The following is a 22,522-nucleotide window of genomic DNA, read 5'->3' as shown; positions in this document are numbered from 1 at the left end:
CATCAAAACTCCATGATCTTCTCTGTCCTTATTGTCTTGCAGGTCTCATAGCACACAGAGCATCGAAAAAACAAGGAAATAGGACAGCTAATCCTGTTACCACATTGAACCAATGGACAAAAGCAAAAAGTAGATCTCAGATTACCAAATCTCTTAAAACATTTACAGATAACAATCAGCCAGCCTGGAAATCAACCAGTTCTGTTACTTTGTCAAATCAAAAAACAACCAAAAGGAAAAACACTTTAACTTTTGGATCTCGTCAAAGCGACACAGATACAACTCCAGCATCCCTTTTGGGTGTTGGCTCAGTTGGTTCAGTTTCTAATACCAAAGACCCAAAGAGCTACCTTCCTTTTAAAACTTCTACTTTTCCATTTGATATTAGGAGAACAACACATTTTCCAAACACGACAGAGCAAATCTCAGTCAGTCCTCTTTCGCCAGTGAACTCCCCAATTCCCTTTTTCTCTCCCAGCTATTTAGGCACTGAAGTGAAAGAACCCACAACAAATTCCCTGGAAACAAAGCTGAACACTGATCCTGAACTAAAAAATACAACAGTAACTATTAAAACCACCACAACAAAATTGACCATACATGACTTCCACCATACAAACACCCCAACAACCACAGAGCAAAGACGCCCAGGTGAGTTAGAGACAAAGACTAGACCACAACAACTCAACAGAGTTATCCCAACTGAGTCCCTAATGAGTACAATACAAGCTAAGACACATTCCCGAACACCTTCATCCAAACAGTCTCATTCTGATAGAAGTGAGGTGTCCCTTTACTCCCAGTGGCCCCTCAAACTTCCAACATTATCACTAAAACTAGTTCTTTCATCAAACTCTCCAAGTCTTAAGTCCTTCCCCACTTCATTCCTTATTCCAGCTGAACTTCAGTATGATAACAGCCCTTCTGGACCCAAAAGTACCCCCAAACAAGCCTATTGGTCTCAAACAACCACACCTCTAAATAATACCCTTCTATCTCAAACGCTTAGCAGCTTTCGCCGAAGTGTAACGGAAACTGTCCCAGCTCAAGATGAGGCTTTATCTCAGTCCTATGTACCTCCTCAGCTTGTCAACACTCTTTACCTCTCTTCAAAGTTTGGTCCAGTGTTCACCGTGGAAAAAGAACTTAATTCTCAATCTACTATCAAAACCTTAAGTCATTTCCATGGTTTTGTTCCCACAGCCACTTCTTCACCTTCTTTTTCAACTTTTGCGTTTGAATCATCACCTTCTCCCTCCACAGCTTCTTTCCACACCACTTCTCTTGTTCACCCCAGTGTTGAACCTCCGGTGCATCCATCTGTCAGGTCACTATCACTTACCCATTCTTCCTCCACTTTCCAAAGCAAACCCCAAACCACCCCAGCTCTTTCTGCTGTTCCTTCTCCTGCCCCGATCTCCACACCTCCTCAGTTATCCTCTGCCCAACCTTCCTCTTCTTCCCCTCTGCTATCCCTTTTCACTTTTTCTGCAATTTCGTCCACAAACACATCCCACTATCCATCACAAGTAACATTTTCTTCAGCTCCAGGATCTACTTTACCTCCCTTTAACTCTTCTCAGTGCATCACAAATCCTACTGCTACATCTCCTTCTTCTTCCACCATGGCCCCAGCTATCACCTCATCATCATTGGCAACTTCTACTTCAGCTCCATCTTTTTTCTCACCTACCACATCTTCCGCCTTCAATGAGGGTTTGACCTCCCCTGATCAAGGACCTTCTCACGCCCCCCATCAATCTGTACAGACAACCCCAACTTCCTCTGTATCCACCCACAAAATAACTGTAGGCCAGATGTTACTAATCAAGACCCACATCACACCCCATTATCCCGGACCAAATTTTAACCCCCCAACACAAAGAACAGTTGTTCATCCAAACCCCAAACCTCATCCAAACCTCAGGCTAAATCATGGCCAAGACTTTAAACCGAAAATTGTGAGCGTTGATACCAAACCCTCAAATCCCGTTGAGACACCAAACAAGGAAGGGAAGTATCCAGAAATTATCCCCAGACACAGTTCCTGGGAATTGGGCATGCTGCTGGGTTGCTCGACTGGCCTGGGCATGGTGCTGGTCATCGGGGTGAGGTACGTGTACCGACAGGCTTGTGGCAGACGGACTGAGGTGACGCTGAACGACAGGGAAAGGGAATATGAAAGAGGGGAAAGGGGTCTGATCCAAATTCAAGAGTGTGGAGATTTGGTCCGTGTCCGAAAAATCAGAGAGAACAGTTTTGTGCTTTTGGCAGAGTATGATGTTCTGGCATCACCTGGGCACTGAAACGTATATTCCAACAAAAAGACTCATCAGAACAAAAAATTATATGACGAAAGGGAAATTTAGGAGTTTTTAAATTCTGACAACAATGACCCCTTGAAAGGGTTCGTCAATACTTCCATAGTCATTATTGGCATGTGACTTTAGTTCATTATTAAACTGTTACACCTTAGTTGCTTTTAACCCAGTTTTTCACACCTGTCTTTAATCCTGAACCCAACAAAACAATTGACTGAAAATCTGAACTCTTTTTGTTGTATTGCTTACAAATAGAACTTTATGTTCATTTACTTAATTTATGCAGACATGATTTCCTTTGTGATTTAGGGATTTCTCTTCATTAGTGTTGCATAATGTTGTATTGTGTCTCAATCATATCTATTAAAGGTCCCACATTATGCTAAATTTAATTTCTGAAAGGTTTTCTGATGTGTCCTCATAGTCTGTCACCTTTTGTGGCGCAAGTGAAGCAAATTCTTTTTGGTCCACTTATTAGAAAATGTGTCCTCAAATGGGTGAGTCTGAGCTCTTTCCCTTTGTGACGTCATAAGGGGAAATAACCACTCCTCCCAGTAGTAGATACTGCCATTGACCCATCCCATTGTGTGATATATGAAATGGGTCCTAGTTGCAGCCACCCTCTAAATGTAAGGCTGGAAACTGCCGGAAACTTAATAAATAAGGAGAATAAAGGGGTTTTTGGTAGATTGGGTTCACTGCTGTAACAAGGCTCCTTCACACCCAAAATCAACTCCTCTTGCAGATATAATGTCGAATTCATATTTGAAGTATAACGTGTACCAACTATGTTGTTTATGTTTACTGGTTAAACAAATGAAGGTGCAACTTTCACAGATTTATCTCTGCATTCATGGTTTAATTTTGACTGCCCTGTTACAATTGTCTGGTGACCCCTTGACATTATCTTGTGATCCCCTAGGGTCCCGACCCCAAGTTTGAGAACCACTAAATTACAATAATAATAATAAAAAAACAAACTGTAATTGTGATTCTACAAACATCATAATTAACACAAGAATGTTTAAAATAAAAAAAGTGACCATGTTATTCATGACAAGTGGAGATGAGCCTAAAATGAGAATATGTAACTTGCTGGAGTATTAGGTGACTGCACATTTTACTGCACATGTTCATTTATACTTGTATCTCAGCATATAGTTAATGATGGTTTATATGTTTTAGATTCAACCTTACATGAAACAACAATAAACTTGTGGACCAAAATCTGAGTTTTTTCTGAGGATTGACATTTATCTGAGTGTCAAGACATATACCAGCCCCACTAAGGACAGCACATTTACCGTTTTATAGGATGCTGGGTGATGCTTGCAAACCAGTTTCATATGCATTTGATTACATGGTTGCTATAGGTGGCATTTATTATATTCTTAACAAAAACTAATCTTTTAGAAAGTATAGGTAGGTTTTACAAATTGCAAACTTAAGCTGAAAGGAAATGTTCTTTGCCATTTTATTTTAGTAATTAAAGGCATTTCTGCCTCAAATTATTTTCTTTCTGAAAAATAAAATACAGCAGACTATTAAAGAAAGCTGGGAAATACATCCTAAAAATATTTTAATACCCATATTTAACCATTTGAAACTGAGCTTCAAGTGCACAGAAGCTACAAGAAGAGTACAAGATATTAAAAAAAAAAAAAAAAAAAAAAAAAAGTGTGTATTTGTTTATTTTTAACATTATCTCTTTGTGGATGACAGAGCCATTTCAAAATTATTTCATTGGGTGTTAAAAGCAGCACAAAGCCTCAAAGCCCTGGCAGAGTTTTCACAGGTTCGTTTAATCATTCCTTCCTCCAAATGATGTGACAGAGGAGCCATCTGTCCTGAAAAAGTCGGGTCAGTGAAATTAATGAGCTGCCAACTCGCTCCATTTGGTCAGACAACGAATACAAGGATTTATTCCCCACTGGGCTCGGAAACAAATTAAGCCTGATTAGTGATGTTTCAATTTAAAGAGACAACAAACTCCAGGTGCTGAAATGTCAGATCTGAATTGTATGAGATTAAATATAACAATAAAGACAGGGAAGAAAGTGCAGGGGGATGGGTACTTTATGGCACTTTAAGTTTAGTTCACTTAAATGATAAAAGGATAAATAATCAATCGCACAGAAGCCTAAACGTTACTGGAGATCAAAGAAAATGGCGCCAAATGCTGAAAAGGTGTCATTATTTTTTGTCAATCAACGTGTTGGACTTGTAGATGGACCCAGCGCAGTGTTTTCCAACCACTGTGCTGTGGCACACTATCCTATGAGAAATTATCAGGCGTGCCCTGAAAAATTACCCAATTTCACCTAATTGGTCTAAAAACAGGTAAGTGTTCATCCAAACAGGCCCCAGTGAAAGATAATAAAATTCCTTCTTCTTGTGTTTATCTGATTTCTATTCAAGAGGCTTTGACAAGAATGACTTTATATTAAAAAAACATTTTGGTTTGTGATGTGCCTTGTCATTTTTCAGAGAAAAAAAAGTGTGCCTTGGCTCAAAAAAGGTTGAAAAACACTGGGTTAGAGCTAAGGTATGGTGTTAGCCGCCTAAAACTGTGATTGGGCTACACTGGGAGTACCTGTCAATCAAAGGACATGCCGTTTAGATGTTCTGCTGAATTTAGAGAGAAAAAAACATCTAAACAGATGAGTTATTTAAAAAAAAAAAAAAAAAAAAAAAAAAAAAAAAAAAAAGGAAACACCTTTGTCACGGTTGTCACAAAAGGTAAACCTGACTTTTTAGACCTAAAATGTTTTTTGTAGCCAGCTGTAAAGATGTTTATTTCTGCTGTGAAGTTGGTCTTTTTAACATGGGAGTCTATGGGGATTTGCTGCTTTAGAGCTCCTAGTTTCCACGTTTTGGCACTTTGCACAGTCTTCACTTTTGACGCTGTTTTGTTGCAACAGGGTTGGAAAAGCAAACAATTTTTACAAGACTAGTGTAAAAGTTGAGTTTTTTTCCCTCAATCAGCTGATAAGCAAACAGTATAGATTTGTTGGAAAAGAAATTAACATATGAAACAGAAGCTCTGTTTCAGAGCATGTTCAGATGCTCTGAAAAAGCCTCAAATAAAGCGGTGCACGCTGTATTTACGGTTGAACACAGCTGAAATTTCAGAAGCTTAGATATTTTTGCTGGGGACAAAAACAAAAAATTCATGATCTGCACAACAGCAACAATTTTAATACAGTTTGGCTTTTGTGTATAAATCTAGTTTCCTCAATGAGGCTGGAAACCCAAATATTCCAGGTTTATGGTAACTGGGAGATACAAACGCATAATCCCAAACTCAATTCATCACTAGAACCCATTTTACACACATATTTCAGATGCTTATTAGGCAGAAATGGCCTCTTTATCACTATTTTCAGGCCTGATGATGGTTTGATTAAAGAAATGCTGTTATAAGAGCATAATTCTAGTTAATTTCAACTTGATTATTTCCCAAAAACACGTCTAACATGGTTCCTCTGATCATGCTTTCTACTTTTTGTACAAAGGAGAGCAACAAAAGGCTTTTAGCAACAGATTTCTGTTTACCTTCCTTTTAAAAAAAGAAGGAAAAAAAAGTGTAAAATGATTCATGTATTTTTAGATTTTCTTGGAAAGCTCATGCTTTGTGTGACTAATAATCTCACAGACGATAATGAGAAAGATCCTTGATGAGCTCCACACCCCAACAATCTGTTGCCTCCCCTGCAGAAGCTCTGAATGTTGGCTCTGGTGGACCAGCTTGTTCTCCTGTACAAATACATTTCCCAGAGATTCAGGGCTGGAAATGCTTTAAAAAGACAGACAGCAGGTGTAAAAGCTGAAGAGAAACGCCAGCAAGCACGACTGGCAACGCTCCAACTCCCAGCGGTTTGTGGAGAAGCTGCTCATAAAGGACTGAAGGAAGATGGCAACGATGCTTTCAACATGCCAATATTAGCTTGTGCTGTATCACGATTCATTAAAATGTTTACAAACACGATGACATGAATCATGAAAGTTTTCCAACATGTTAAAGGAAAGTTAAATTTGGTGTTAAATATATGAAATAATACTGCCTAGTTTCCTGCAACTTCAGATACAACTGGTGGTGATGATAATGGACCCACCATCTCCCAACTGGATACAGAACTCAGATTTCTATCTTTATGAAATGAAAAATACTTTAATCCCCAATGGAAAATTTAATAATAATAATAATAATCAATCTAATATTTAATAAAACCAAAATAAGTAATCCCAAATAATGAGTTTATTATTATTAACAACAACAACAACAACAACAATTATGCCATTGTGTTGTGAGTTTTTTTAGTAAAATCAAGGCCCTGACTGGAGCGCAACACAAATTTCAACAAAACATTCATGCTGGCTTGAAACTCGTTGCTATGTACTGCATTAACCCAGTGGCGGAGCTACTTTCATACATGGGCTCAAGATCAAGACTCCACGCAATATTTTGTTGTATATTTGTGATTTTATGACATTAATGGTCCAGTTCGGATTCACAAGAAATATTTTAATTTTGTGTGAAGGCATCAGACGACGATTCATTATGATTAATTCTGCGTGAAACGATATAACTGATCACAAAAAATTATGCAATCCCCTAAAAATTAGGGATAAATTATTGCCCAGAGCAACTATAAAATTATAATCAGTGTCATCAACATATAGAAGAATATTCATGAGTCTTAAAAATTATTCTATATGTTGAGAATATACTCTGAAATGATATTTTGTGCTTTTTAACCATTATTAACCCGTTTTTTAAAATTTGATGCCGCTTGAAAAAGAGTATTTATATCCTTAGTCTGCTTCAGGCCCATTTATGCTCTGAAGATGAATATGTAGATAAATAGACAATTTGGTCCGTCTCATGTGTTGGTTATACGCGCAATTTGGTTTGTTTTCACAGGTCGGTGTTGAGTTGTAAAACAGACACGCAACTGTGTGTCTGAAAAAACAGAAGAAAAAAAACAGAAGAAAAAAAGGAACAGGAAGATCACACAGAAACCGCCAAATAAAAAGCACAAAAAAAAAAAAAAAAAAAAAAAAAACCCCAAAAAACTGCAGAAGTTGAGAATAACAAAAAACAAAACAAAAACAAACAAAAGGTGGTTTTATTCTACTTCTTCCGGTGTTTGTGGACGGTTGTAATTGACTTTATAGCGGTACATTAGCGAAACCAACGGGTGTCTAAAATGATACGAAGATACGAACTCTGAACTCAACGCTGCCCTCTAATGGATGATCTGAATTAACATCTGTTGCAACATAAAAGACACATGGAAGTATTACGGTGTGTTCACACCAAACACGATTTGAGCATCAAAATCGTTCAAAACACTGAACGCTAGCTGCTGGTCACTAAACTGCCACTTTTGTGTCAAACACCCAAAACGCTCCTGCAGCGTTTGCCGCTTCTCGGGAGCGAGCGGCAAACGTGGCGGAAAAGAAAGGAGGGAAAGGCGGAGCTTTCCTTCTGGTCACTTTGAATGATGGCAATGCAGTAAAAAGAGCGGTATGGCTTTATTAAATATAGAACGTCATCGTAGGGCGTCTCAGCCCCGTGTCTGGGTTCACCTGATAAATCGTAAGTCTGAGTGATGATGAGGTTCGCTTCCAGCGCTATTTTCATCTACCCGGCCCAGTTTGACAACCTGCTCTGGTTGCTTGACGCCCGCGTCAAGTGGCAAAAGTTCGGATTTTCCATCTCTGGTGTTTGCGGCGCGTTCTGCGCGTCAACCTTATAAAAACTTTTTAAATTTTCGCAAACACTGAAAAGGCGCTGTGAGAAAGTTTGACGCCTCCTTGCCGCACCTCCACATAGACTTTACACGTAAACCTGATGCTCTTGACGCTCAATACGCGTTTGGTGTGAACACACCGTTAGGTTGGCAACGTATGAAAACGTTTAAAGGAGATGTCTCCTTTTACCTACGTAAGGGAGCATAAATGGGCCTTTAGTGTCCTTGAACAAAAACAAGCACATATTTAGTTAAAATCCAACCAATGTGGACAAGAACTGGAACAGGAGACAAAATCAGGACATTTTGTTTGTATTACAAAAAAAAAAAAAAAAAAAAAAAAAAAGACTTGTTAACCCAACTTTATGTTAATTTCTTACTTTCTCCACCTAAACACCATCCCCTACCAATGTCCCAATATCACAGCTTCCTCTAGGAAAGAAAAGAAAAATCCATTCTTGTGATTCTGTATATTAGAAGTCAGATAAATCAGATACTTTCTGGCAGTGACATCTGGAAGAACAAGAGTAGAAAACATCATAAATAAAATGGTCCAGTAACTTCACCCTCCAGGTGATATTTTCATATCAAGCCGTAAGAAAAAAAAAAAGTCCTTTTCCCGCCCTTAGGAATATTTTATCTACATCATATAAAAATAAAACATGTTTCTTTTAAATATAAAACAATATATGATGCAAATTTATCTCCTTTTGTAAAAACAATGTTTAAAGGCAAGCAGTTCATCTGGTTCCTGCCTTGATGAGGTCTTTGTTGATTGGTTTTAAGGCACATTTAACTACTGTAACTCTCCGCTGTCTGCTGTTGTAGCAGCGCCGTCAACTCTGTGGAAGCTGCCTTCCCGTCCCCGTCAGATGGGCTGGAGGTTCGACAGTTTCATTGCCTGACGAGACACATGAAGCAGACTGTGTCAGACGAAAAGATCGTGTCAGAGCAGAGCTGAGAAGTCGGTGTTGAAAAGGGGAAGGAGGGAATCCACCACCAGGAAGGAAATGATTTAAAAAGAGGAAATGAGCAGAAAGAGGAAATGTTCAGACATTTTTACACAATCACATAGAAGAAAATACGAGTTTAAGTTGAGTTGCAACAATCTGTTTACATCCCACCACCAAAACAGGGGAGAAGAGAGAGGAGCTGCTGTGTTTTCAGCAGGAAACATCTGGTTTTCAGCTTTCTGCCAGTAGAGGGCGCAGTCACGCCCAGACATCATCTCCTAATACCAAAGACGTCTGATGGAGTTCAGACTTTGTTTTTAAAAAGCAATGAAATATCTAGATAAATGAAAAAATTCAGAAAAATATCTTTAAATTATTAATTTATCTATATTAAATATCAATAATATAAATAGTTATAAAATATAATTAAAAAATGGAAGATTTTATAGGTAAAAATAAAACAGTAAAATCTTGTGATAAAATTTTTCTAAAGACATAATTTTAACAAAATAAAATGAAAAAAAAAAAATTTAGCGGGTTAAAAACCTTTATTTTAAATCAATTTATTATCTGAACTGCTTCATCTGTTCAAGTGTTGCGGAGGGGCTGGAGCCTATCCCAGCAGCCTTCAGGCAAGCGGTGGATTTTACATTTTTTAAAAATGTTTTTTCTTAAAACTATTTTGTCATTTAATTTATTTTTTACTATTTCTGTCAGAATTGTGCTCTATTTTTAAGTTATTGTCAAACAAATTATTTTTCTAAAATTATTTTTAACATCACTTTGATTAACTTTACGTATATGTGTACTTCTTGATTTTATATATATATATATATATATATATGTATATATATATATATATATAAAATTCTCATGAAACGTTTGACAGTAGCTGACTTTAGTCTTAGTTTCAGCTTCAAATGAAATTTAAAAAAAAAAAAAAAAAAGAATTATAAAAAATGTGTTGATCTTTTTAATTTGCCTTTGTGGGTTTAACAAACAGCCGTATCACTAAAAATAATTAGGAAAAATTATTGAGATAAAATTAAAATGACCTCCAATACACTGAAAAAGAAAAGATTTGCTGAAACATTTGAAGCAAAATGGACAAAAATCACTGAACAGATGACTCAGCAGCCTGCTGGACACCATCACAGATGATAAATAGTGATCTATGCGAGTTACCTTCTGATTAACAAGTTTAGATGTGTTACTTTTGCATCAGTTCTTACTCACTCAGGACAAACAGAAGAGTTGGAATGTGGCCCTATCTCAACAACAGACTAGACTGGAAGGGGAAGAGACAAGGTGAGGACATTAGTGTTGGAATGCAGCCGTCGTCTCAGAAAGAAGGAGGGAGTTTATCGTTTGTTGCAGCAACCTGCAGCAGTGAATCTACAAAGTGTTGAAAGTTTGTGAAGATGGTTTTGTTACCTTCTGCCGACTGGTCATCCAACTGCGGATGGTCGGCACGAGGACGGAGCCGAGCAGGATCTGGGCTGGGTGGTAGATGAGAAGTGGAACCGAAATCAAGGAAAGGTGCTCGTAGCCTTCGAACACGATCTTTAACATGGGAATACCTGAAGGAGAGGTTAAAAAAAAAAAAAAAAGACTTGCTGACGCTCTGCCTCTGAATTTCAGTCAAAGGACTGCAGGATATCGCATCAATACAAGAACAAGATATTCTCCTTTAATCTTTTAGCATGTTGACGCTTCGCTTGTTCCTGCACTTAAAAGAGTCTGGAAAGTTTATATGTTTATGTGAAGCTGATGGCGTTTGGTAAAGCAAATAAAAAATGCAGTAAAACTTATAGTTATCACAGTCAAAACAGCAGCAATGTGGCACCTTCCCAAAAAGGTTGTGTCTAAAGCATAGACTGTATATAAAAGATGGGCGGAGTCTCCGTGACGTCACCCGTAGGTTTCTGAAGAGCTGAATCGAAGCTCGGTGAGCGGTTCGTACCGTCGTCATCTTGGCAGAGGCATGCGTGTCGTCTCGCCCGGAAAATACAAATATGGGCAAAGAGGTGGAGCTGCGAGGGGGGCTGTGAGCGTCAGCGTGGATGATTGACATCGAGCGAACTCCGAGCTTTCTGTAGCTAAGAGCTAACCGAGCTAACCCGGAGATAACAGGACCTAACCAGCTAACGTAAGCGGGCTAAAGCTAAGTCACGTTGTTAACCAGCTAAAAACCGTGGTTGTTCTACGTTCTTCTTACTTAAAGCGGGAGATCGGGTACCTGTCAATCAAAAGGACACGCCCCTAAATATGCCGAACTTCGAGATTAAATTACTTTTAAACAGGCGAGTTAGAAAAAAAATTCACTCCCCCCACAGTTATCATGAAGGTAAACCTGACCTATTAAACTTAAAATGGATTTTTGAACCAGACTGTAAACATGTTTATTTCTGCTGTAAAGTTGGTCTTTTTAACATGGGAGTCCATGGGGATTTGCTCTGTTTGGAGCCCCTAGTGGATGAAGTAGGAACTGCAGTTTTATGCACTTCCCTATAGGCTTCACTTTTAACCACCGAAAGCTCTTTCCATCGTTGATATACAGTCTATGGTTGAAAGGCATCATTCTTAATGTTTAATAACACGCCTACAGATATTCTGCAGACATTTCTTTAAAAAAACTTTGATTAAAAAACACATCCTGGACACACAAACTCAGATACTAACGATTCCGTCTGAATGATTCTTTTTGGACAACGTTTAAGTGTCAAATCAGTGGTTTGAAGTAGAATCACTGTCATACCCAGAGTGAGAGACTTGTGTGTGGAGCAGAACATGATGGCGACGGTGTCTGCGGGGCTGAATCCTGAGCTGGACCTGCAGGGACGAACAAGACGTTAAAGCCATCATCTGATCAGCTTTTATTTCCTGCAGCATCAACTGACTGGATTCAGTCTTTCCAGCTACACTTATGTTCAAACAAGTGTGTCAGACTGATGTTTAATACGGGAAAGTAAAGAAAAAGAGAGGATAGAGTGAGATACGAGTCTAAGAGGAAGAGAATCTGGACAACAGATGATAATGGAGGAGACTCACCTGGTGGAAAAGGCGAATGTGAGCAGCATGAAGCTCATCTGGATGGAGAAAACTGCAGAGGACAAGCAGGGACAAAGCTTTCGTTACACTGTAAAACTTTTACAGTTATATTAAAACTGATTTCTTGTATATTTTACTTTATATACTTAGTTTTTCTTTTCAAGAAATGACAGAAAATACACAGAAACCAGGCAGTATGTTGAAGGAATGGTTCGACATTTTGTAAGTTTTGGTATTTTGATGATTGTAGAGTGGATGAATTTATAAAAAACAATAAAATTTCCATTTTTCAGGATACAAGCCATCATTTTAAACCAGATCTGTGGAGATGGAGAAGATCTAATATTTAGTGAGGTGATACATCAATATTAACTTTAAGTATGTGTACTTTCTGATTTTATATGATAATATATATATATATATATATATATATATATATATTATATAAAATTCTCATAAAACATTTGACAGTAGCTGACTTTGGTCTAAGTTTCAACTTTAAATGAAAAAAAAAAATTATAAAAAATTTGTTGATCTTTTATATTTGACTTTGTTTAATTAACAACCTTATAACTAAAAATTATTAGGAAAAATTATTAAGATAAAATCAAAATGACCTCCAATAAACTGAAAATTAAAAGATTTGCTGAAATATTTTAAGCAAAGTGGACAAAAATGACTGAATAGATGCCTCAGCAAGCAGTATGTTGAAGGAATGGTTCGACATTTTGTAAGTTTTGGTATTTTGATGATTGTAGAGTGGATGAATTTATAAAAAACAATAAAATTTCCATTTTTCAGGATACAAGCCATCATTTTAAACCAGATCTGTGGAGATGGAGAAGATCTAATATTTAGTGAGGGGATACATTAATATTCAAAAGCACATCAGCTTTACTGATGAGGCAGATTTGAATGTCTATTAATCCTGAACATAAAACTCAGTGTTTTTATTTATTCTGTAGTGAAATGTGGATTCAGTCAGTAGGATGATTTATGTGGTATTTCAGGTTAAACTTGTCAGATCTGAAGGCTGAGACCACTTTAGACAAACTGTTGTGGTCTATTCTCAAGTTAGTTAATAGTTTGTGGTTCTGTGGTGCAAACATAGATCCTGAAATGGCAAATTTAAAAGAAATTAGAATAACAAACTGTGTAACCAGGTGCAAACCTGAAAGAGGCTGTTTAATTCTCATGATCGTGCCATTACTTACCAATCTAAACTGACCCAAAAGACTTGAATTAAATAAATAATAGAAAATAATCTCTTTAATTTTCTGTTAAAACATTTGTTTTGCCAGAATTTTATTTAACATTTTTAAAATGAGATGAAAGTACTGACTGATGAGGACGACCAGCAGCAGGCTGGTGGGGTCCAGCTCAATATTAGGGTTGCTGAAGGTGTCGCAGAAGGTGGTGTAGATTATCATGAGCAGAACGGCGCTACTGATGGTGCCGAACGGAGGCTTTCGTCGCTCCAGGAACTCCCTGAGGAAACTACGGCACACCTGAACACAGACAAATAAATACATAAATCCAATGACATAAAAAATAGCTTAGAAAACAGCTGACAGGCTCGTCGGAACATACTTGACCCACGATGAGAGGCACCACCACCGTCATGAAGAGCTGAGAGAAGATGGAAGAGAAGGGAACGGAGGAAGAAGAGCCAAGCTGGAGGAGAAAAGACAAATAAGACAGAAATAGATCTTAAAAAAACAACTTAAAACATTTATTAAAAAAAAAAAAAAAAAAAAAATCAAAACAACTAAGTGACAGAACTTGCAGATTTCTTGCATTTGAGTTTTAATCATAGACTGTATATGAAAGATGGACGAAGCCTTCGGCGGTAAAAAGTGAAGCCAATGCGGAAGTACATAAAACTGCAGTTCCCCCTTCATCCACTAGGGGCTGCAAAACAGAGCAAATCCCCATAGACTCCCATGTTAAAAAGACCAACTTCACAGCAAAAATAAACATGTTTACAGCAGGAATAAACATGTTTACAGCCTGGTTCAAAAATCCATTTTAGGTTTAATAGGTCAGGTTTACCTTCATGACAACTGTGGGGGGAGTGAATTTTTTTTCTAAATCGCCCGTTTAAAAGTAATTTAATCTCAAAGTTTGGCGCGTTTAGGGGCGTGTCCTTTTGACTGACAGGTACCCGATCTCCTGCTCCAAGTCAGGAGAACATAGAACAACCGCAGTTTTTTAGCCGGTTATCAACGTGACTTAGCTTTAGCCCGCTTACCTCCGTTACCTGGTTAGCTCCTGTTAGCTCCAGGTTAGCTCTTAGCGACAGAAAGCTCAGAGTTCATTAGATGTCAATCATCCACCATGACGCTCACATCCCCCTCTCTGCTCCACCTCTTTGCACATATATGGGTTTTTCGGACGAGACAACCTGCATGTCCCTGCCAAGATGGCGATGGTAGCAACCACCCACGGAGCTTCAATTAAACTCTTCAGAAACCTATGGGTGACGTCACGGAGGCTCCGTCCATCTTTTATATAAAGTTTATGGTTTTAATGCAAGAAAACATCCTAATAACCCTGTGAATGATTTGTATAACACTTATGAGAGCAGGTGGAATATTCCAGGAACAAACAAGAAAAAAAAACAACAAAAGAAAACCTCTGGTTGCCATAGTGACTCCCGCCTTCTCGGCCAAGCTGTGCATAGGCTTGTCATGGTAACAAATTTTGCAATGCAAGTAACTGTCTTTCTGTCACCAGAAATAGATATATAAAAAAAGATTCTTGGAGTTTTATTAATCTACTTGATGTTATTTCCATCTGAAACATGAATTCAAATAATATTTTTCTTTTTTTATTTACCCAGCTGTTTACTGTGGTTGCAATTTTTCAAACAGAGTGAGACCTCTTCTCTACATCTGAGATTTTACTTTTTTTTTTTTCTTCCAAATTATATCATGTTACACCTGTAAACATAAAGTTTTCATAGTTTTGTCGTCTTTTCCTTTCAGTGTGTTGGTTGTATATTTAATTATTATTTTGGTAAAAACAATCATAAGCTCAGACTTTCTTACATTAACGAAACGTCACTTACAAAGAGCAGCAGCAGGAGCGGCGTCACAACGATTCCCTGCAGGAAACACACCAATAATCAGCTCAGAATTACATTTATCGCACCGCAACCTGCATTTAACTTTAACCAGAAACTCACCAGAAAACTTCCAAACGCAGAGTTGAAAATGGCAGCAGCCTGCACGCAGAAAACAATCAGTCTCCATAGCAACGCCAACATGCCAACCGCGTGCTCATCACCAGTCAATCACTGGGGTGTGTGTTACCTCATTGCCTCCGACAGCTTTGGTGAGAATAACAGCGGAGGACACTGGAGGGGGCATGCAGCTCACCGTCTGTAACCTAGGAAACAATTAGAGGATGAAGAGGAGGATGATGAGAGCGAGCTGACTCACTTCCTGCCTCCTCCACGCGGGGATGCAGAGGGACAAGAGGTGATTTTCCAGTGTTAAAAACGGATCTATCGAGTCGTCATGGACAGTTTCTGTTTAACAGAACATGAGGGCTCTGACTGGGCTGAAGATGCAGACAAGCTACGACGCTCTGCTTCAGTTGCAGCTGCAACACTTCAGCCTTCTGCTGGATCTGACGTCATTCAGTTTAGGCAGACGGTGTTTTAAAGAAAAAAACTTCCATCCAAAAGGACCATTTCGAGCTTCTTTCTTCATCTTCAACCTCCCTGTAGTTCCTCCTAACCTCATCCTCAAACGACACAAACTTCAGCTGATTTCCGCCTCCTCATCGCCTCTCTCCGCCGTCTTCCTGCCTGGCCTGAAGTTTTGGAGGATTGAGGGGAGAAGAGGCCTGCTGGAGTCGCTATAATCCAGGATAGACATTTGACTCCTCCGTTCAAGTCTTTATTAAGTATCTAAAAGTAAATATCTACTTTTAACAAACAGAATTTATGCATATTTATTATAACATAATAATCTAATATTACTCATTCTGGTGGGAGGGACGTCGAGATAGGGCTGCTCAATTGTGACAAAAATTTATAATCACGATTATTTTGACTGAAATTGAGATTTCGATTATTTAACAATTATCCAGTGTTTTTAAACAACGCTGCGCGTTGTGGTGTTCTAGACTCCGTGTCGTGCATTATAACCGTCTAATGTACGGTTCCGAATTGTTTAATCCGCTTTTACCGCTTATATAGGAACTATTTTATGTTGGCCTGGATGTACGTTTTATACCAAACAACCGCTGTCAGGCTGCAGCGTGTTTCTCTCATTCACCTGTTACAAGACGGCTGATCTGAACCAGCTGGTTAACGCGTTGCTATGGTAACGCCCCGTAACGGAGGGATATTACAGTGTTTAACTCGCCGAACTATGTATAGGAAAATAATGCAGCCAGTTGTCACTGACAAAGGTATAAACTATGTTTAGGTGAACTTCCACAACCTACTGCAGTTATTCTACATTGACCTGCAGCCGGAGCCGACTGAGACTGGCCGCCTGGGAGTGCTTTAGGACGGGAGAGGCTCCCGCTGCTCCTTCCTTACAGTAACTGCAGAACAATATGTGCCTTCAAGTCAGTCGCCAAAACACCAGAAAAGTCTCTAATAATTCCAGTAAAAGCTGCAAGATTTGTCGCTTTTAACAAAAAAAGTCTCCAGATTTAGCGAGAAAGTCTCCAAGTTGGCAACAGTGTCTGAATGAAACCAAAGCGGCTGTGGGAGGAGTTTACAGCACAGCGCTGCAACGCCAGAGACGCTCGATTAGCAGCTGAAGACAGCAGGAGAGGAAACTGCAATGAAAATAAAATAATCACACCCTTTTATTTTTATAATCGTTGAAAACCCAGATCGTAGTTGAGATTAAAATCCGATTAATCGCCCAGCCCTACGTCGAAGGTACATGGGATTAGAACAGTAGTGTGATGAGCCAAACCACCTTATCCGCTGAGTGTATGGGTCATGGATATCCAATGATGCCTTTTGTTACGTTTATTTGCCAAGCTATACCAGCGCACATAAGATGGATAAATTGATTATTTAACCAGGGAGGTAAACAGACAGAAATGATGATGAATGAATGATAGTTGTCAACAACATTATGGCGACTACCCCACCCTAACTCTCTCATCTGCATCCCAGGTGAGTATGCGCCTTTATACGCTTCACACACACACACACACACACTAATGTGCCGTGCACCTCATGTATATGACTCCTATAATCTCTGAAAAAAACAGTGCATCTATCAATATTTTTCTTTTATCTCAGCTCTACTGATACAGTAACCATGGTAACAACTTAACATGACAGTGACATTTTCAGTCTTTTACAATGTGAACTATGTTGAACCTTAACAACACAAAACAGACATGCTGACATGGTTTGTATGGGTTTGTCTCTGACGGCATACGAAGTGTGTGTGTGTGTGTGTGTGACATAAATCTGCTGTTATAAAATACTGTGCAAAGTTGCAGTTCCTGCAGACATTTACGGCTCACTAATCCTGCTGGAACAGAGGGTGTGTGTTTCACTGGTGAGACCCCAAATGGAAGACCTGACCCCCCCAACCTGAAACAAGCCCGAGTTATTCCACCAGGTCTGAAACCCTCGCTGCATCACACACACACACACACACTGCCTGTAACAACCATCAATGTGCGTCTTTGTGCTCGTCCATAAGACGCTACTCAGGTACCATCAGGTCTGAATAAAACGGGGCATTCACACGCACAAACCTGCAAACACACACACACGACCTACCCTCTGAGCAGCCATTGGTCGATGGCCGTCAGCGCGAGCACCCTGAGCAGCAGCCAGATGGCGAGCGGGAAGAAAACGAGCGTGAACGACTGAACGAAGAGGTGGAGTCGGACGTGGAGCAGCGCGCTCGCCAGTTCCTGCAGACAAAGACGCACACAGCATCCGTTGTGGAACTTTTCCAAACTGCACCTGAACGCATCACAGCGCTGCTCGGCGTCTCACCTCGGTTTTTAGAGACAGCCCGCTGTTGAAGAAGATGAGCGAGACGGCGACGTAGGCGATGGTGATCTCTGGCTTTAAGGGGCCTGGCAGAAAGGCAGAGTCACGCCACAACATCACAGTTCATACAGCAGGGAAAACCAGTAGAGTCCCAGTAAATACATTTCTAACACGGCTGTCATGTTGGTAACAACACCAGTCATCCACACGTTTCATCACTTACCTTCAGAAATGATCTGCTTTAATGTTTTGCTGTGTTTGTTACAAACATCTGGAGATGCAGCTGCAGGCATGATGGATGCAGAGGACGAATACAAGTCAAGTGCACGCGTCTTTAACGTCACTACGGCTGATTAGAATCGCTGCATTGGCTCCCTGCGCGCTTGCCAGGGTCTTGGTTGCAGCCTGGAGAATGAGGCGGGGCTGGAAATTGGGCCCCTCAACATTTTGATTGGATTAACCCCGACTCTAACCCTAACCACGCCGATTTGATATCCAACGCGGTCCATTTGATATCCAACACCAGCCATTTGACATCCAACCCGGCCCCTCAACAGTTTGATTGGATTAACCTTAACTCCAATTCCTAAGCACGCCCATTGGACGTCCAACCCCGCCAAATATCCAATCCTGCCCCATTCTCTGGGCTGCAGCCATGGGTTTTTGGTGCGTTTCAGGATTAATTTTAAGATTCTTTTAGTGATTTTTAAATGTCTTGATGGTCTTGGGCCTTCTTATTCATCTGACATCATTTTCAGATATGAGCCCTCGTGGACCCTGAGGTCCTCTGGAACCGGCCTTTTACATTTTCCTAAAGTAAGAACCAAACCAAAACAGTGAGGCTCTTTTCACCACTATGGTCCGCATCTGTGGAACAGCCTGCAGGAGAACCTTATGGCTGCAGAGGGTATTGATGTTTTTAAAAAGAGGCTCAAGACCTTTTTAGTTTAGCTTTGAGATAATCTCATCTGGGTTTTTTTTTTGTCTATGTAAGGATTATTGATTTATTACTGCTTTTCAATTTTACCCGTTTATTTCTGTCTGATTTTATCACTTTGTTTCTTAAATATTTTATTCTTATGTTCACTTTTATTATGCATTTATTTATTTATTTTGAAATTCTTAGCCGCTTCCTTGTAGGTCTTAGTCTTGTTTGATCTTAAGTTCTGTTACTCCAGTGTTTTCCTCATGGGGATCCGCCACGCTCGGGGCCTTGCCGGGTCGTTGCCATGGGGATGGCCTCTGACAGGTTGGCCCCTGCATTGCAGCCATATGGCTGTGGTGCGGATCAGGGCCAACCCTGAGTTGTGGCCATTCCAGTGGTGATGCACCCTATGGTTATGGGTGGGCTGGCCCCTGGTGTGAAAGGATCCCCATGATATTATTTCCTCACAGTCTGCCAAGCCAGATGTTTATTCTTTTATGTTTATTCTTTTGCTATTATTATCCATTAAAGAGACAGAAGACTATTTTAGAAGTTTTATCATGCTACATGGGATTGGGGGTGTGTCAGTATGTGTGTGTAAATGATGATGTGTTTGTTTTACATATTATTTTAATATATGTAAAGCACTTTGAGCTGCTTCTTGTATGAAAGGTGCTTTACAAATAAACTTCGATTTGATATCCATAGAAAAGAACCATAATTTATAAATGAGGCGCAAACTGATCACATGCACGTTTCTTCTTTTGTGAGTGAACAACTTCAGTCAACAAACTGAAGGTTTTACACATCTGGTGTTTTAACATAAATACAACAAAATGCAAATAAGCTCCTGTGTTCAGTGGATATGTGAATATATATGAGGGAGGAAACTGGCGGACAAATACGTTAAAGTAGACAACATAGAAATTAAAAGATGGCAAGATCAGATTAAACACAAGAACGTGAAATTTCATTAAGCCAGATGTTTATATTTATGAACGATTTTATATCTTTTTATAGATTTTTTTTTATCTACAGTTTTATATAAAGAAACTATACATAGGATGTTCGACCCGAGACACAGAGGAGCAGACAGCATCATAACCCACAGAACTCGCTTCTTTCCAGCCACAGTCAGACTGGTGGCTGAACAAAACCAGTCAACTTAGTAAAAATCAAACATTAAGTCATGTTAACTACATGTGCAATAATTGGTCCATTGTTTCCTGCCCAGTATATATGTATAATCTCTATTGTGCAATTTCCTCGTATGGTTTCTTCTTGCTGTATAGTTATTTATACATTTTATACTTACTTTTATACCCAATTTTAACTTATTTTTAACTCTCCTAAATACATGAGAGCACTGCAGAAGATTTCCAATGTGCTTGGATTGTCAGGTTATGCACAAATGGTGATAAAAACCTTAATAAACCTTGAATCTTTTTAATTGTGTTAAGAAAAATGAACAATAATAATAAAAAAAAAAAAAGATTTTTTTTTGTTAAAAAAAAAGTTCTTTTTCAATTAAATAATAATTCATTTTAAATTTTTTTTTGTCATTTTTATTGATCTTTTTACTTGTCTTCTTGGGTATTATAGCAGCTTATTGATGATCTGGCTACTGTGACATTTTTTATTAACTAAAATCAAGAAAAATGACTAGCAAAAAAAAAAAAAAAGTTCTGTTCATCTTTTTTGTTTTTAAATCTACAAAAATTAGCAATATCGAAGAATTGTGAGAATCGCAATTTAAATCAAATTGGCACCCCCCCAAAAAAAAAATCGTAATCGAATCAGGACAAAAGCATATCGTCACAGCCCTACTTTTTTATATGTGTACATTCATGAATGACTGTGTGTGAAGGAAATTATTTTATTGTGTGTATTTTTAATTTGCCATGTATACTTTGGTGTACGAAGCTTTTATTTTAATATGCAGGCACTGTTATTATGTAAAGCACTTTATGTTGCTGTTTGCCAGAAAAGTGCTTTATAAATAAAGTTTGATTTTATTTTACTGAGCGACCTTAAAAATAGCTTGAAATGATGATATATCACACAGGAAGAAACTTAAAAAAAGTAAAATCTTCAGCAAATGAGGTTAAATGTGATCTTTTAACAAGGAAACTGCAGAGAAATGTTATTTGTGTTTATTTCTGTCACTTTAGGAGGAAAATAGTCACATATACAGTCTATATTTGGTGATACAGCAGCTAATGATTTGCTTGCTGTCAAGTGGAAGTAAAGCTGCAGGTAGCAGCTTCATATCTACAGGTGAGATGTGAAGGTGCGACTGATCCGCTTCTTATCAGCTCAGCCTAAAACTGCCTTTTATTACTCTGATAAACTCATTTTTATCTTCAACACGAGCTTTTCAGGTATGATCTGTTTCAGGGTCTGTCAGGTAAAGATTGATCTGAAGGAGCGCGCGCGGGGAGCGCAGGTGTGTTGTTGACAGGACAACTAAATGCAACGTGTCACTGTAGCGCCAGGTGGGACTAAATATACACAGGATTGATCTAATTCACAGAAACACTGCCTAATTACACAGAAATATAACATTTAGGGTCAAATATGTTGTTATTCCAACACTTTCCATGGTTTTAAATTCCTAAAGTGTTAAAAATGTTTGAATTAGTCTCATGTAAATAAAGTGAGACTATAAGTAAGAAGAGAAACCAACACATTCCAGCCTGTTGTAAAGGTTATATGTGTTTTTAATGCCAGCAGTGAACTTGAGAAGGGTTTTAGGCTGTGATGAAACTCTAACCCTCACCTCCTCTGACACCGAGGCTGGGCTGCAGTCTGGCCGATAAGATGACGAGTACTATCCCGATGATGAACCACTCCTTCCGCAGCCTCGCCAGGAGGCCCATGTTTCCAGTCCGGAGGCTCCGCCACCGGCCACCCCGCCGCCGGCCGTCCAGTCACAGCAGCCGGACCAAACTTTCCCAAACTCTGCTGTTTCTTATGAGAAGAGTTTTCTGTGGGAAAACAAGCAAAGCATCGGAGGCTTCTTCCGGACATGTGGTGTAAAGTGTTGCCGTAACGACTGGAGACGTGGCGCAGCACTTTTTTTTCCACGGATTCATTACCGTAAAACATATATAAAAATATCACGCAGTAGTTATATTTATGTAAAAAAATTACAGTTGTGCTCATATTGATTCGTGCCCTTTCTTTAAAGAAGAAAAAAAAAAACCAGCTGCATGTAAAATAAGCTGAACAAAACAATTACATTTATTTACCACCAAAAAAATCAAATAAATAGAAAAAATTCAAATAAAAAGTATGTAACGAGAGAAAATAACATATTTAGGCACCAAAGAAGTAATAATAATAAAATATATGAATAATTTCTTTTAAAATAATACCAGTAAATATAGATAAATACAGTTGTGCTCATATTTATTCATACCCTTTCATTAAAGAAGGAAAAAAAAAACAGCTGCCTGTAAAATAAGCTGAAATTGACTAAAGCAATAATAAATAATTTTTTAAAAATGAAAATTATTACACTATTT

General features: G+C 38.8%; 1 protein-coding gene across 1 annotated transcript; it reads right to left on the bottom strand.

The window, feature by feature from the left end:
* Positions 1 to 8,945: 8,945 nt before the first annotated feature.
* Positions 8,946 to 21,874, bottom strand: slc10a7 (solute carrier family 10 member 7; the record flags this gene model as incomplete). The annotated part of the gene is made up of 12 exons (XM_079258131.1): positions 8,946 to 8,978; positions 10,465 to 10,610; positions 11,789 to 11,862; positions 12,082 to 12,133; positions 13,424 to 13,589; positions 13,672 to 13,755; positions 15,152 to 15,187; positions 15,269 to 15,307; positions 15,396 to 15,471; positions 17,852 to 17,988; positions 18,074 to 18,156; positions 21,775 to 21,874. The coding sequence occupies 12 exons, from the start codon at positions 21,872 to 21,874 to the stop codon at positions 8,946 to 8,948; spliced, it is 1,026 nt and encodes a 341-aa protein (XP_079114257.1).
* Between the last annotated feature and the right edge of the window lie 648 nt (positions 21,875 to 22,522).

This window comes from Telmatherina bonti (assembly GCF_933228915.1).
Source record: "Telmatherina bonti genome assembly, chromosome: 18".
NCBI classification, from domain to species: domain Eukaryota; kingdom Metazoa; phylum Chordata; class Actinopteri; order Atheriniformes; family Telmatherinidae; genus Telmatherina; species Telmatherina bonti.
The sequence above is the reverse complement of the archived record's forward strand: the minus strand, read 5'-3'. Positions and strand labels throughout refer to the sequence as shown.